Genomic DNA, 16,397 nt, shown 5'->3' on the forward strand with positions numbered 1-16,397 from the left:
TTGTTTGGGCAATTCACTTTAAGCATTTAGAGTGTTCTTACAATCTTGTCTAACTTATTCTTGAACTCTTTAGCCATGTTAATGATTACTACATCCGCTGGAAGTCTACTCCAAGTATTTTCTATTTTGCATGTAAAGAAATTTCCATATTGAGTGGTGCTGTATCGTCTCAATTCTAGTTTGTATCCGTTACCTATGGACTGATTTGTGGTAAGCGTGAATAGATTGTTGTAATCTACATTTGTTATTCCTATAAGAATTTTGAATGTCTCTATTAACTGTCCCCTTAGTTGTTGAGTTTGTAGACCAAATCAATTCAAACGTTCCACTCTCCGTCTGTATCCAAATTGCCGTAGTATTAGAACTAGTTTAGTGGCCCTAGCTTGTAATGCTTCCAGTTTATCTATATCCTTCTGGATATTTGGAGCCAAGGATTGGACACCGTATTCTAGATGGGGTCTTACTAATGATGTGTACAGCTGTTGTAGTGTCCTTGTTTCTATATTTGAATTGTCTCTTTATGTACCCTATCAGTTTTTGTGCTTTCTTTTCAGCTTTTATGCTCTGTTGGGTGAACGTCAAATCCCTGCTGATAATAATACCGAGATCTTCCTCCTGGTCCACACTTTCCATTTGATTACTTAGCAGTGAGTAATCTGATCGTGGGTTACTAAACGGATTTTGAACGAAGGGAAAAATCTATTTTCGGGTGAGATGGCCATGACGTCCTGATGGAAGGTTCCTTTAGTAGCTTCCCAAGGGTATTTATGACTACAGTGATATTCCCAGAGAATCAAACCAAAGGTTTCACAGAATTCTAACTTCTGGTGCGAGTACCCTTAAGATTACAGTACTCTCAAGGGTATCGTATATAATCAGGGGACGTATTCTTGACACGCCACATGGCAATCTGCACCCCGAATAGCCTTTACGCTTCGAGGGGGATACATGGCAGAATTAGAAGGGTAGCCACAATAGAGGTTACCCTGGTTCCCCTACTACAATCGTATCACAACCGCGCCAACTCCCTCTGGCGGTCATTCCTTGTAGCGTTGAGCATGGTGCTACAGCTACAGTAGTTCAGGGAGGGAAACTGGCCCTCTTCAACACTCTCAACCAGGAAAACCTGCACCAGGCTTGGAGGGTCTCTGGGTGCCATACAGATAGTCTACAACAGTATCTTTCCTTCCAGAGGAGCTGCGGAAGGGTCATCCAGGCCAGCACCTGCCAGAACATGTGGTTGGTCTCCTTCTGTTCGGCCTTTGAATATCTTGGACTCGCTGCCCCGGGAAGTAGTTGTTATACCCAGAATTCTGATCCTAATCCACCCCCGAGCTCTCACCCATAGGAGCACGGGATGAGTGTTAATCATCTTTGAAGAGCCTAGACGTTCCCCTATTAGTCATCGAAGCCTTTCTCGTCGTCATTTACTCCCCCCGATACTGAAGAGCTGTGGGACCTCTCCTGAGGATGGGAAACATTCTAGCCAAGCAGTTCTTCAGCACAATCTTGGAGTCCTTACTATTCCTGTGGGGGGCAGGAACTGCCAGCATGGAAGGTCTTGCATCCTCCCTGCGTATGGAGGATTCGGAAGTATCCTTGGGTAGACAGATGTGTGGAGGCTGCACGGGGGGGGGGGGGGGGGGGAGGGGGGTAAAGAGTGTAACCTGGAGGAGTAAGATGCTTCTGACTTCTTTTCTTCTTGGTTATCATTAAGGGCATCATCTCCAAATGGGAAAAATCCTGTTGTAATGCCTCGGCAGCTCCAGGTAGGTTGCTCACCTTGGACCTAATAGGTGACACGATGATCAAGTCTGACGTTCCTGAGATGAGCACAGAACAGAAGACCTGCACCTCAGGTCAGGAGGAGGAGAGGAGAGCTTTATTGGAATAGTAGTCTCCAATGCAATACAAGGTGTGTTGGTTGAAGCCGCTAGAAAATGCTTACCTGCGGGCGTCTGCGCCTACCCGGTCACCAGCAGACGAACTGCTCTCACCAACTCATCTAACCAAGGAGCATCCTTAATGAAGGTCGGAACCGAGGACGGAGGCTCACTGGGATGCCCACTGGCTGGAGACTGCCTACGAGGAGTCCATAGTTTCACCATCTGTTGAAGTGAAAGTGCTCTCTTACCCGATTGTATTGGAAACAGCATGCTGTCACACACTATCTTGTTAGAGCGAGTTTGTGAATAATACACTCTGAAAGAGCATTTAACTGCAGCTTCATAACCTGTATTCTTCTGCACTGCTTTGTGGGAGTGCGGTGCTGCTGGGTGGTCACGCGATACTGGGCAATCGCTCGCTGCTAAATGGTAGTGTGTTGCTGGGTGCTCGTGTGCTACTGAGTGGAAGCTCACTGCTAGATGATCGCTTGCTGTTGGGTGGCTTTGCGTTGCTGTGCACTTGTATGCTGGCGGGCGGTTATGCATTGCTGGGTTGTCGCGAATAGCTGCCTTGCTGTGCGCTACCGGACATTCACGATCAGGAACTAGATCCCAACCCAAAGTGGAAGACCTAGAAGAGGCTTCGTGGTTGCGTGCAGGTGGGTGATCACATGCAGAAGGGCGATTGCGTTCAGGAAGCAGGTAGCATGAGGAAAGGGAACCTCGTGTTCTGGATCTTGTCAAAATGCAGAAACTAGATGGGGTGCTGCCTGTATGCGAGCTGAAACCGCATGACAAGGCAGAGACTGCTTGCTCGCCAAGGCCTGGTAGTGCGTTAGGTTTGAGTGATGCTTTGAATCACAGCAGACTCTGGGAGACTGAATCGTGATGGACAATCTGGGCAATTCTCCTATCAGTGCTGCGAGATGTGGGTGGCAAGCGCTGGTCGGCGATGAGATGAGCAGAGCGCTCCAACGAAGATAGCAAGATCGTCTTGACTCCCTAGGGAGAGTGCCAAAAATTCCTGGACTGCAAAGCAGGAACAGGGCGAGGTGAAATGGGAGAGCGTCAAACTCACTGGGTGCAAGCATCATGATCTGGCGAACCATGCTACGAGGAACTAGAAAAAGGCATGGGTGTAGCCGGGCATCTTCTCAATGTCCCGCATGGCGGAGACCACTCCGGGGAGGACCTAACCAGCGAATGGGAAAGGTGACCCTCAGGACCGACAAGAACATGCCTCGGACTTTGCCCCGCTCCAAAGGCTTATTGAACTCTAAACAAGGGGGAGCGTCATCGGCGGCAAGCTAAGCAATACCTGCGCCAGGTGATGTCAGGGAATTCGGAGACAGGGCTGAAGAGACAGCGTTTGGGTACGGGAGCTGGGAACTCATCATGTACAAAGCCTTCGAAGCCCTTCGGGGGGATATCAACATCCACCTCTGAGGAAGTTGGTCTGCAAAGGTCGTCATCAGAGAAAGACTTCCCTCTGGAGAAAGGCGGCACCGCTTTGCTGTAGAAAAATTAAGTATAGTTAAGAAAAAGTACAAATTATTTTTCATATTTTCATTATACTACATTTGTAGTCTGTTATATTTTTAGTCCCTTCAACTAATTATGATATTTTGATTATATAATAAATTTTTGAATATACTTACCCGGTGAATATATAATAGCTGACGTCTCCGACGGCTCGACAGATACCAAAAACTCGCGAGCGATCGCCATGAAGGTAGCGGGTGTGCCCACCAGCGCCGACTATCGGCCAGATACCGCATATACATGTAAACAGCTCCAGTTCTTCTCATCCCGCTGGGTCTCTATCGGGGAGGAAGGGGGGCCTTTAATTTATATATTCACCGGGTAAGTATATTCAAAAATTTATTTTATAATCAAAATATCTTTTTTAAATATTAAACTTAGCCGGTGAATATATAATAGCTGATTCACACCAATGGTGGTGGGTAGAGACCAGTATTAATACAGTTTACGGCGTATATGCTTAGAGTTTTTGACAGTTATATCATAACAAAACCCAAATAAATATAGGTACCTGGTAAGGAAGCTGACTCTAACGATTACTCTGCCTTGTTAGTCCGCTTTCCTCACGAAGCCCAGCCATCCTCTTAGGATGCTGAAAGACTCCCAGGAGCTGAAGTATCCAGGGCGACAACCCATACAACAGGATCTCATCAAAACCCTTAATCTGGGCACTCTCAAGAAATGACATTTGACCACCCGCCAAATCAAAAAGGATGCGAAAGGCTTCTTAGCCTTCCGTACAACCCAATTAAAAACATTTCAAGAGAAGATTAAAAGGATATTGGAATTAAGGGAATGTAGTGGTAGAACCCTTACCCACTACTGCACTCGCTGCAACGAATGGACCCAGTGTGTAGCAGTCCTCATAAAGAGTCTGGAAATCTTTTAAGTAAAATGACGCGAATACCGACTTGCTTCTCCAAACGGTCGCGTCCATAATACTTCGCAGAGATCTGTTTTGCTTAAAGGCCACAGAAGTTGCTATAGCTCTTACTTCGTGCATCTTAACCTTAAGCAAGCAACGATCTTTTTCACTCAAGTGAGAATGAGCCTATCGGATTAAAAATCTAATAAAATATGACAAAGCATTCTTTGACATAGGCAATGAAGGCTTCTTAACTGAGCACCACAAAGCCTCAGATCCATCTCATAAGGATTTAGTCCGAGCTAAATAAAACTTCAGAGCTCTAAATGGACACAGCACTCTTTCAAGCTCGTTGCCTACGATCTCTGACAGGCAAGGTATATCAAATGACTTAGGCCAAGGACGAGAAGGCAGTTCATTTTTGGCCAAGAAAACCAAGCTGAAGTGAACATGTGGCTTTATCTGTAGAAAAGCCGATGTTCCTACTGAAGGCATGGATCTCACTGACCCTTTTAGCCGAAGCCAAGCACACTAAGAAAAGCGTCTTGAGGGTGAGATCCTTCAGGGAGGCTGAATGTAATGGCTCAAACCTGTCGGACATTAGGAACCTTAGGACCACGTCTAAGTTCCATCCAGGAGTTGCCATACGACGCTCCTTAGAGGTCTCGAAGGACTTAAGGAGATCTTGGAGATCTTGATTATTGGACAGATCTAAGCCTCTATGTCTGAACACATACGCCAACATGCTCCTGTAGCCCTTAATAGTGGGCGCTGAGAGGGAGCGAACATTTCTCAGATGTAGGAGAAAGTCTGCAATTTGGGCTACAGAGGTACTGGAAGAGGAAATGGATGATGACTTGCACCAGTCTCTAAAGACTTCCCACTTCGACTGATAGACCTTGATGGTAGATGCTCTCCTAGCTCTCGCAATCGTTCTGGCTGCCCCCTTCGAAAATCCTCGAGCTCTTGAGAGTCTTTCGATAGTCTGAAGGCAGTCAGACGAAGCGCGGGGAGGCTTTGATGAAGACTCCTTACGTGGGGCTGCCATAAGAGATCCATCCTTAAAGGTAGACTCCTTGGAACATCTACCAGCCATTGAAGTACCTCTGTTACTCACTCTCTCGCGGGCCAGAGTGGAGCAACCAATGTCAACCTGGTCCCTTCGTGAGAGGTGAACTTCTGCAGCACCTTGTCTAGGATCTTGAAAGGTGGAAAGGCATAAACGTCCAGGTGAGACCAGTCCAGCAGGAAAGCGTCTATGTGAGCTGCCTCTGGATCTGGAACTGGAAAGCAGTAAGTCGAGAGCCTCTTTGTCAGAGAGAGTAGCAAAAAGATCTATGGTGGGTAGACCCCATGTCATCCATAGCTTCTCGCACACAGTCTTATGCAACGTCCACTCCATGGAGAAGACTTGTCCTCTTCTGCTGAGGCTGTCCGCCAAGACATTCATTTCTGCACAAATCTCGCCAAAGGAGAGATGTTACTGCCTTAAAAGGAGTTCCTTCTGATCCGTGGATCAAAGAACCGAGCCTTCCAGACTGTCCAGTGGAGCTCCCTAACCCAAATCCGCTGCATCTGAAAACAACACATGGTTTGGGTTCTTGATCGCAAGAGAAAGACCTTCTCGAAGTCTGATGTTGCTGTCCCACCAAGTCAGACATATCTAGACTGAGTTGGAGATTGGGAAAGAGATACTCACTAAGCCCTTCTCCTTGTTCCAATGTTTTAGGTGAAATAGGAAAGGGCATAGGTTGAGTCTCCCCAAAGAGATAAACTACTCCAGCGATGAAAGAGTTCCCACGAGGCTAGTTCAAACTCTTACAGAGCAACTGTTTTTCTCTTGCAAGTGAAGGACTTTTAACAGAGCTTGTTCCATTCTTGCGGGAGACGAAAAGGGCCAAAAAATCAGACACTGTATCTCCATTCCCAAAAAAAGAATAGTCTGGGATGGGATACTGTAAGTTACGACTTCTCTACGTTCACTATGAGACCTAGCTCCTTGGTTAGGTCTAATGTCCATTAGAGGCTCTCCAGACAGCGATATAATGTTGAACGCCCTGATTAGCCAGTCGTCAAAATAAAGGGAGGCTCTGAATCCTCAAAAAATGTAGAAAGCTTGCTACATTTTGCAAGGGCCTTGTAAAAACAAGAGGAGCAGGAATGAGGTCGGAGTACAGTGCTCGACAGTGGTACATTACTTTCCCGTCCACAAACCTCAGATGTAGTTGAAAGTTTGGATGAATCGGGATGTGGAAGTATGCATCCTGAAGGTCGGGAGAGACCATCCAGTCGCCTTCCCTTAATGCTGTCAAGACAGCTTGGTAGTCTTCATAGTGAAGTTTGTCTTGACAATGAACACATTGAGCGCACTTACATCTTAAGTACTCCTGCAGTGAACGTGGCTGCCAGATCATTGGAGCCATCCCTGATAGTCTTGTTCCTGCAGAGAACGTGGCTGTCAGATCATTGGAGCCATCCCTGATAGCCTTGTTTATGCATGACATAATAGTACAGCAAAATTTCAAACGCTCGAAAAACTCCTAACAGGAGATGGTCTAGCTCTGAAGCCGACCATAAAATCTTGGAGCGTCTCATGGCCAGGCGCCGGGGAGAGTCTATGAGGCTTGAGAAGTCTCTCTGGGCAGAGGCAGGAACTCCCAAGCCGAGAACTTCTCCTGTGTCATACCAGACGCTCGCTCTATAAGCCAGTTTAAAAGGAGGGAAAGCAAAGGCTGTCTCCCCCAAACTCCTCCTGGTGATCAACCAGTCGCCTAGCAAACGTAAAGCTCTCTTAGAAGAGCGAGAGAGCACTAGCTTAGAAAACAACGGCTTCGAAGTAGCTAGGCCTAGTGTAAACTCTGACGTTTAGGCGAACGAGGAGCAGCAGTTACAAAATGGTCCGGACAAAGATCCTTAAAAATCAGCATGATTTATTTAAAGTCCATAGAGGGCTGAGCAGCTTTAGGCTCCTCTCCGTCTGACAGAGTCCCCAAGGGAATATCAGTAGGAGGGGGATCAGCAACTTCCTCATCTGAAGGAACCTCGTCCGACAATTGCCAAGTCTCAAGCAAGGGAGAGACCTGCCGTGGTGGCAATGCTTGACAAGCAGAGTCCACACGCAAAGGAGCATCAGTAGCAGTCAAGGACGCTACGTCATGTAACTGCTTAAAGGACTGACCAGCAACAACAACAGGTGCGGGAGGACGCTCGACGTCAAGTCGAGACTGCCTTGACTGCCTAGATAGAGCAGTTAAAACAACTCCTGACTGCGGTGCTTGACGTTCAACGTCAAAACAAGGCAACTGAGCTGGTTGGCGAACGTCCTGAACGTCAACACGAGACTGCGGCAGCGGCTGAACGTCAACACGAGGCTGCGGCAGCGGCTGAAAGTCAACACGGGACTGCAGCGAGTGAGGATCGAAGTCACGTGACTGACATGACAAACTACCGACATCACGTTTCATAACGTCAAAAGGATGAGTAAATGCTCATTTGGGCGGCTGACGGCCAGAGTCTCGTTTAGTGTAACGGCGACTCGAAAGCGAAGGTTCATCGTGAACCTGCTCAACGTCATACTTCTCCATAAGGGAGGCAAGCTTAGTCTGCATGTCCTGCAGGACAACCCATTTAGGATCAACAAGAGTCGGAACGGGCCGAGACGACGGTAACGTCTGTGTTGGCAAAACATTGCCTTTACCGCGACCCTCGGACCCCGTGTTACGCTTGCGTTTAATAGGCGAACCGTCTTCCGACGACTGCAAAGGGTCAGAGCTGTCGCCATGGCTACAGCCAGGATGCTGGACCTGTCCTGAAGGGACTGACTTCCGCTTTAAGGGTCTAGAAACTTTGCTCCAAGGTTTCTTTTGCGAGAAGCCTTCGGATGACGAGGAGAAAAACAGCCTCGCTCGTCTTATGGTAGGGGCGATCTTGCTAGACACGCCCGATACCATAGAGGGAACGTTTGTTCGTTGGTTAAAGCCTCTCGTCCCCATAAGTCCTACGACATTACTTCTCCCTGGTAGCATGGGAGCCTGAAAGAGGTCTCGGACTAGGTGAACGACAAGCACAAACAGACGAACCCTCGGTCGCAGCACTAAAAAACACTTTGCGCAATTATCACTTTATCACTACGATTTTCTGTTTTTGCACTTACTTCACTGAAATCGTATTTTTTAATAATTTCACATTAGGCATGAATAAAACTGATTTCTACCTGAAGCACGCAATTCTCCCCTACATCAAAAGGTTATAATTGCGAAATGAGTCGTATAATGTAAGCACATTAGTACAAGCAAAAATCAGTAAACATATATATCGAATAAAACGGAAATATATAAAGTTAAAAGGATCAGTAACTGGGGAGGAGACTAAACACTAGTTCATTAAAAATTACGTTTTCAATCTCTCACCGTACAGTGCCTTGGGAAGAGAATAAAAACTAAAAACGTTTTATCCTTTCTCCCCGTACAGAGACTTGGGACGAGAGTAAAAAACTGAATCGAGAACAACGTTACTCGCTTGGGACGAGAATAAAGATCGGAACGTTCTCTCTTCCTCTCTCTCTCTCTCTTGATTTCGCACAGAAGAGAAAAGCCTACTCACCCTTCGTCAATAAACAGGTTATTTGACCAAAGGAAAAAACTGAAAGGACTAAGAAATTGAAAATTAACAAGTTCCTTTAAATTAGTATTTAAAACACTTCAGTTTGAAAGAAGAATGAACAAAACGTCAAAATCGATTTACTCTTTCTGCAAAGTGAAACCGTGATTCTCTCTTTCTCTATCGTAACGATAGAGCTCAAACTGCGTAGCATAAATAAACCAAACGTTAGTTCATCTTTGAAACAGCACGAAGACTATTCAAAGAAAATCTTTCATAAAATATCTACTAAAAAATATTCATTTCATAACTCTTACAGAGCAAATGATTTAAACTTAACGAAAATAAAAGTTGAATGGGCTCAACGTTGTTTAACTTCGGTTTCCAAGTTAGGACCGCCTACTCTCGGCTAGGGGAGGAATAGGTAAGGCCGCATATAAACAAAACATAAAATTCATCTTGATGTTTAGTATAAATGGAAAGCTAATCAAAGAGGCCTAATAAAGGCGGGTGAGATATAAAATATATAGAGGAAAATCTATAATTAACAACAACAATTTATAACGTGATAAGATAATTGCTAAAAGCCTAAAACACACTTCCGTACGCTAAGGGAAGGGTCGGCCATTTTTACTCTATGGAAAAAACCAGAGATAAAAGAGCAAGGGCAAAACACTTTTACTCTCCTTTCAAAAGCATTTCTTTTGAGGATAGTATTGAATAATCCAACACGGCGAAAGCAATAAAACCAAAACCAAGTACTTCACCAATTCGGTAGAAAACTCGAGGTCATAATAGCGAGTGGAATCGACTTGTCGATGAAACCGACAGAGAAGAACTGGAGCTGTTTACATGTATATGCGGTATCTGGCCGATAGTCGGCGCTGGTGGGCACACCCGCTACCTTCATGGCGATCGCTCGCGAGTTTTTGAATTCTGTCGAGCCGTCGGAGACGTCAGCTATTATATATTCACCGGCTAAGTTTAATATTTAAAAACACCTTTTTGGGGGGGGGGGGGGCAGCACGTACTACTCCCTGTGGAGTTTGAAGTGAAAACTAGAAGTCAAACATAAAGTGGCATAGAAAAGTTTTCAGTGGCAGCCAAACTTTTGTGTTGTCAATGCCCAAACCTGGTTGACTGTTCATGCAGATAATGAACCACAGTGTTTCGAGGTTCTCCTTTAAGCTTGAAGTCTTTCCTGTCATAAGTCTGGAATTTTCTCTGGAATAATACTGCATGATCCTGCACCTAATTATGTTGCTAGTCAGCCTGGAGAAGACTGTTAAAAGCAAGTTTGCCTGGAGCTTCTAGTTTTGCCTTGTTTTATAATCCTTTTGATCGTGAGGCAAGCTACTTATATTTGAATGTATCCCAAACAGATACCCGGCTAGGGTGTGCCTTTGTTTATACTTACATCTAGAACCCATAATTGTGTCCAGCATGTGAATAGTTCTTGTTTTTTGTTATTCAAATCAATTTTTTCTGTCTTGTTAACTTTTAGAGGGTTGATTCCTATGAGGCTCTGCCATGGATATATCTAGGTCTCTGCCTTTGTTTATTGAAGATCTGACTTTTCATACTTTAGTTTTGTATTTTTTCTCTCAGGAATGATATAAATTTTTTTGTTCCCTTTACAAAATAAATATTTTTCTTTTTTTTATGAAGACAGCATTTCATTCCAGTTCCTTTTACCATTGTGTCCCCTTCTCAGCCACTATTTTTTTTTTTCTTAGTATCACTATTTTTCAATTTTTTTTGTTTCTTAAATAACCTGAAAACGGCTTATCTCTGAAGAATATAATGCAATTATATTTTTAGCTGGGTCCCCTTGCCAAGTATAAATCAAGGGGTGGTGCCCAGTGCTCCGTTCTCTTGACCTTTTACCTAGATTTTTGTGTAGTGAACGTTGGAGTGTGGTCGGTATTCGGACACTAGGCAGTTCAGGTGCTACCACTGGTCACAGTCCGCAAACCACTAAATCGCTAGTTGAAGCAGCAACGTCCTTCGAACCTAAGGGTTGTCCAGGGGTTAAAGGGTCACCACTCCCACTCAATCGGTTCCCTGAGGAGACCAAGGGAGAAGCAGCTTCGGGTAGAGATTGAAGGGTGGAAAAGAAAGGCATAGTTTCTTCAACATTGAGGATGACCCCGAATAAGAAGAATCCATCTTTGAATTCTACTTGTGCCACCTGCTAAACTTCTCCCATTAGGAGGATGACCATTCCATACGCTCCTCACAGATATCGTCCTGGTTACATGGTGGTCCTCAGCGGGTCGGGGACAGCGCATGGGGTCCGTCTCAACCAGACACATGAAGGTACAGCATTTGTGCCCTTCAAGCCCAGGACAAGTTTGCAAGGCAACCAGAAAGAAGAAAAACATTCACAACCTGAAAGGAGAAAAAAAAAGATACTGTAAGTCTGATAATAGCCAGTCAGTATGGGCAGGGGAAAGAGATGAACATTGAATCTCAACTGAGCCAAAAGCAAAAGTGACGAGACTATACTGGTGTATGTGGGTGTGTGTGAGGGGGGGGGGTTAGCCGGTACTACCCCCTACCCTCCCTATCTATAGGTGGGGTACTTACACCATGCTAAAAGTCTTATGGCTAGTCTTTTAGCTTTGTCGAAAGTATATCCCCTAAAAAAGAGTGAAAGTGTTTGTATTTAGTGTCAGATCAACTTTTTACTAATTAAGATTATAAAAGTTTCCTTGATTTACACTTGAATATCATCTTCACAGTAAACTAAATTATTACTTACCAATCCAATGAATGCTATACACAGAAACACTGTTCTAATGAACAGCATAAATGTAGGCAGAAATCCAACTGTTGACTGCTGACGTGATCTGGGCATCTTTCCTCCTAAAAGACCTGCTTGATCAAATACAATATCTTCTTCAAAGGGATCGTTATCTTCTGTATGATCTGCCATAGTACCTAATCGCTTGAACTGACGATAAATTGTGAAGTTGGTAAGGAACAGAAGTTTCAATACTATTGGCCCCTGCAAATAATAAAAAGATTATACCAAAGATAATTCAACTCCTTCAGAAAATCAATTACTTTATTATAAATATGACAAATCTTTTAAAGTAAATTGTGTTTAAGTCATTTACATAGGAGAATGATAACAGTGAAGCTGAGAATACAGAAATTATAAACTTATGGCAGTGTTAATTGACCGACAGGTAGTTACCTGCCAGAATCAGGGAGGCAACCGAACCTCCCACTGGCTCACTAAAACTCACTTAGATACCAGCTGGGACTTTCAAGGGGGTTGCTGTTAGCAGAAAAGTAAGGACTCAAGTTTGTACAGTATAGTTAGGAAAAATGAAGTTTTTATGATAAAACAAAGTTTTATGAATACTTACCTGGCAGTTATATATATATATATATATATATATATATATATATATATATATATATATATATATATATATATATATATATATATATATATATATATATATATATATATATATATATATATATATATATCTATATCTATATCTATATCTATATATATATATATATATATATATATATATATATATATATATATATATATATATATATATAGTCTCTGTCGTCCGGCAGATTTTTCAAAACTCGCGGCAACCGCCGAGTGGTAGTTGTTCGGTTAGGTGTTTAACAACCCTTACAGGGTGGTACTTGGAATCATTCCCATTTTCTGTTCCTCAGATCATCTCTTGCCCGACCTGTCTCCTGAGGGGAGGTGGGTGGGACTTAAAATATATATATAACTGCCAGGTAAGTATTCATAAAACTTTGTTTTATCATAAAAAATGACAAATTTGTAGATAATTTGTATTTTTCCTAACGATACAAACCTTAGCTATTTACATGGGGTAATTACTTTGGCGACAGCCGATGACGAGCCATAAAGTTTTAACGAGGGTTTCCTACCCAGCCGCTAGTTAGGGAGGGGTAGCTAGCTACCCCTCGCCCCCCACACACACCGGTGATTGATTCACTTTACAGTACTTAGAGGTAGGACTTATCTTGGGGGACAGGGCTGGTGGGCACATAACTGTAAATAGCTAAGGTTTGTATCGTTAGGAAAAATACAAATTATCTACGAATTTGTCATTTGTTCCGTAACTGAATACAAACCACGCTATTTACATGGGGTGACTCAACCCTTAAGAAGGGAGGTAAGTCCCCTGCCATACTGGCTTTAGCTTGCCCGGGGGCCCCGAACCCGAGTTCATAAAGCAACTCAAGGGTTGGGGCCCCTGCGCCTCGCAGACAGCTGAGGGGCTGCTGCGGCCTACGTAGGTCATGTGTGAAGGTGAGCAGTGACATGTCCTAGAAGTTGACCTGGAGTTCTTTAGAAGGAAATCTAGGCTAGGACTTACCCAATACCACCTCGTTAGGGTATGGGGACATGACAGTATTACAACTTAATACTGTACTAGGAACACAAGGAAGCATGGCTTACCTGCAGAGGTTCGAGGTCAGCTGTGCAAAGGACCCAGGATGCTGTTTTTCTCCAAGGGAGGAGAGGATGAAGAAAAGAAAAGGGCCAGACAGATCTTTTCATTCACACAGACTAAAACCGGGTAACAATGCCCTCAACCTTCTGCTCTACTTGTCCAATTAGGAGCCTGAAGTTAGACCAGCTGTTGTGCAGCCACCACAGGGCCGATAGAAAACGTATCGAGCCTTCTGTGTGTCACGTCTTGCAGGTAGTGGGCTGTGAAGGTGGTCTGACACTTCCACACCCCAGCTTGCAGGACCTGCGTCACCAAAAAGTTCTTCTTGAAGGCCAGGGACGTAGCTACGCCCCTGAAATCATGCGCCCTAGGGCGCCGTGACGGAGCAGGGTCAGAACTCAAGGCCAGGTGGATCGCCTTGCGGATCCAGGCCGAGATGGTATTCCTGGTGAGTGGTGACCCTCCTCTTTGTTTCCCTGGTGCTAACAAATAAGGCTCGCACCTGGGGGCGGACTGCAGCTGTTCTTTTAAGATACAACCTCAGACTCCTGACTGGGCACAGTAGGAGATGGTCTGGGTCATCTGTTACAGAACAAAGACTCGAGACGTGGAAAGAGTCGAACCTAGGATCCGGCACTCCCGGGTTCTGAGTTTTAGCAACAAACTCAGGGACAAAGTCGAATGTTACCTCCCCCCATCCCCTTGAATGGGCGACGTCGTAGGAGAGACCATGCAGTTCGCTGACTCGCTTGGCCGAGGCCAAAGCTAGCAGGAACACCGTCTTCCAGGTAAGGTGGCGATCAGAAGTCTGGCGTAATGGTTCGTAGGGAGGCCTCTTAAGAGACCTGAGGACCCGAACCACGTTCCGAGGAGGATTGATTGATTATTAGGTATTATCTGGCATCGTAACAGCAAAGGTCATTGATGCGATAGAATATCGTTAACTAATATTATGCATCTTATTTCCACTCATGATTAAATCTTATTAAATAAACCAGTATCCATAAGAAATTTAAAAAGGCAATCCACATTGCATTCAGGTCCCAAAATTTTAGATAGTATGTAAAAGCCACTGCTATCCTTACAATTATGAAAATGGCGTATTCTCTTGGTCAAGTAACTTGGACACTCGGTTAATATATGTTATACAGTCAGTGGCACCAAGCAATCTTCACAAAATGGCTGATGTTCTCCACTCATCCAAAAGCTGTGCGTCAATCTGGTGTGATCGATTCTCATTCGGCATAGTAGCCTACCACTTCTCTTGACCTTTGCATATCAAAATATGCCCTTGGATGAGATGATTTAACATTTTCACTCATTTTTTGATTTTCCAACTTCCAATAAAAATTCCAAGTTTCTCTAAGTACGGACTGAATTACGGGGTACATATCTTTTGTAGGTAGTAAAAAGTTATTTCTTATACAGCTATGAACTGCATCCTTTGCCAGAGAGTCCGCTTCCTCATTTCCCTTTATATCGACATGAGCAGGAACCCAACAAAATTTAATATTCTTACCTCTATTTCCCAGTAGATATAGCCATTCAAGAATTTCGATTATTATTGGGTGCAGTGAATTGAAGTGGTTCATTGCCATCAATACACTCAAGGAGTCGCTAAAAATAACATAATCTTTATGAGGTAGCCGGAAGATTTCCTTGACTGCCATTAAAATAGCATAGCATTCAGCTGTAAAAATGGATGCTTGGTCAGGTAATCTAATGCTTCGATTAAAATTTGGAAAACATATCCCAAATTCAACGCCAGCGCTGGATTTGGATCCATCCGTAAAAACGAAAACAGCGTCCTTATGGCATTCTATGTGCTCCAAGAAAGTAACTCTCATTATCTCCTTTGATGTTTCTCATTTTGCATCTAATATACATTTACAGAAATCTACAGAGGGTAGATTCCATGGAGGTATTTTAGAGTACTCTACAGGTAAAATTTTACCCTTGGGGATTTCATAGTCCTTCAAGGCTCTTAAAGCTCTATACTCTAACGGTTTAGGGTATCTAGGATGATTATCATAAAAACTAGTACATTTTAAATTATTAACAGTTTCATATGTGAGTGACTTTGGCAGCCTCTGAAGTCTAAACCAGTATCGAACCAGCGATGACTGGCGGTGAAGCTCCAAAGGCATTTCACAAGCATCTACTAACAGACTAGATATGGGAGATGACTTAAAAGCTCCACTGGCTAGTCTTACTCCAGCATTGTGTACAGAGTCTAATAATGCCAATGTTGTTTTTGTTGCTGAGGAATATATTTCACATCCATATGCAACTTTAGATGCAATTAATGCTTTGTAAAGCATTAGAAGGTGCTTTCGATCAGCACCCCAAGAAGTATGGTATAAAATTCTAATCAAATTAAGAGACTGAATACATTTAACTTTGAAATTTTTAATATGAGGAACGCATGTTAACTTACTGTCAAATAATAACCCTAAAAACAAGGTCTCATCTTTGCAAGAAATTCTTTTCCCATATATGTATAAGTCAGGGTCCGGATGAATACCTCTTATACGGCAAAAATACATCGCCACAGTTTTCGAAGCTGAAAACTTGAATCCTCGTTTGGCAGCCCATTCTGTTACCCTATTAATAGTTAGCTGAATCTTTCTTTCAGCAACAGCCATTCGTGATGCTGCAAATGAGATAGAGAGGTCATCGACAAATAAGGTGTGCATGACATCATGAGGGATTACGTTACTAATACCATTTATGGATAAGGCAAATAATGTTACACTAAGGACACTGCCTTGTGGAATGCCGCCTTCTTGATTATGAATTGATGAGAATGTATTTCCTACTCTAACTTTAAATTGACGGTTACTCAGGAACGATCTAACAAACATTGGCAGTTCCCCTCTCAATCCAATTTCATGAATGGTTTGAAGAATACCATGTCTCCAGGTGGTATCGTATGCCCTCTCCAAGTCAAAGAAAATAGATATGTGATGCTTTTTGCTGCCAAAAGCTTCACAAATTGATGCCTCTAATCTTGCTAGGACATCAAAGCAGGATCGCATTCGT

General features: G+C 43.7%; 2 protein-coding genes across 2 annotated transcripts in view; both read right to left on the bottom strand.

Annotated features, from left to right (window-relative positions):
- Positions 1–16,397, bottom strand: part of LOC137646051 (uncharacterized) — an 82,083-nt gene that overhangs the window by 47,340 nt on the left and 18,346 nt on the right. The window contains exon 2 of the mRNA XM_068379202.1: positions 11,657–11,902. Within this exon, the coding sequence (XP_068235303.1) occupies positions 11,657–11,830 (174 nt within the window). The 5' untranslated portion in view covers positions 11,831–11,902. The remainder of the gene's footprint in view (positions 1–11,656; positions 11,903–16,397) is intronic.
- LOC137645518 (uncharacterized) lies at positions 14,591–15,202 on the bottom strand. Its single transcript, XM_068378324.1, has one exon. It carries the CDS (start codon positions 15,200–15,202, stop codon positions 14,591–14,593), a length of 612 nt encoding a protein of 203 aa, XP_068234425.1.

The sequence above is a fragment of the Palaemon carinicauda genome, chromosome 8, assembly GCF_036898095.1.
Source record: "Palaemon carinicauda isolate YSFRI2023 chromosome 8, ASM3689809v2, whole genome shotgun sequence".
Lineage (NCBI taxonomy): Eukaryota > Metazoa > Arthropoda > Malacostraca > Decapoda > Palaemonidae > Palaemon > Palaemon carinicauda.

Excerpts from the sequence above, each read along its gene's own strand:
- LOC137645518 (XM_068378324.1), bottom strand. The coding sequence starts at position 15,202 with ATGAGAGTTACTTTCTTGGAGCACATAGAATGCCATAAGGACGCTGTT.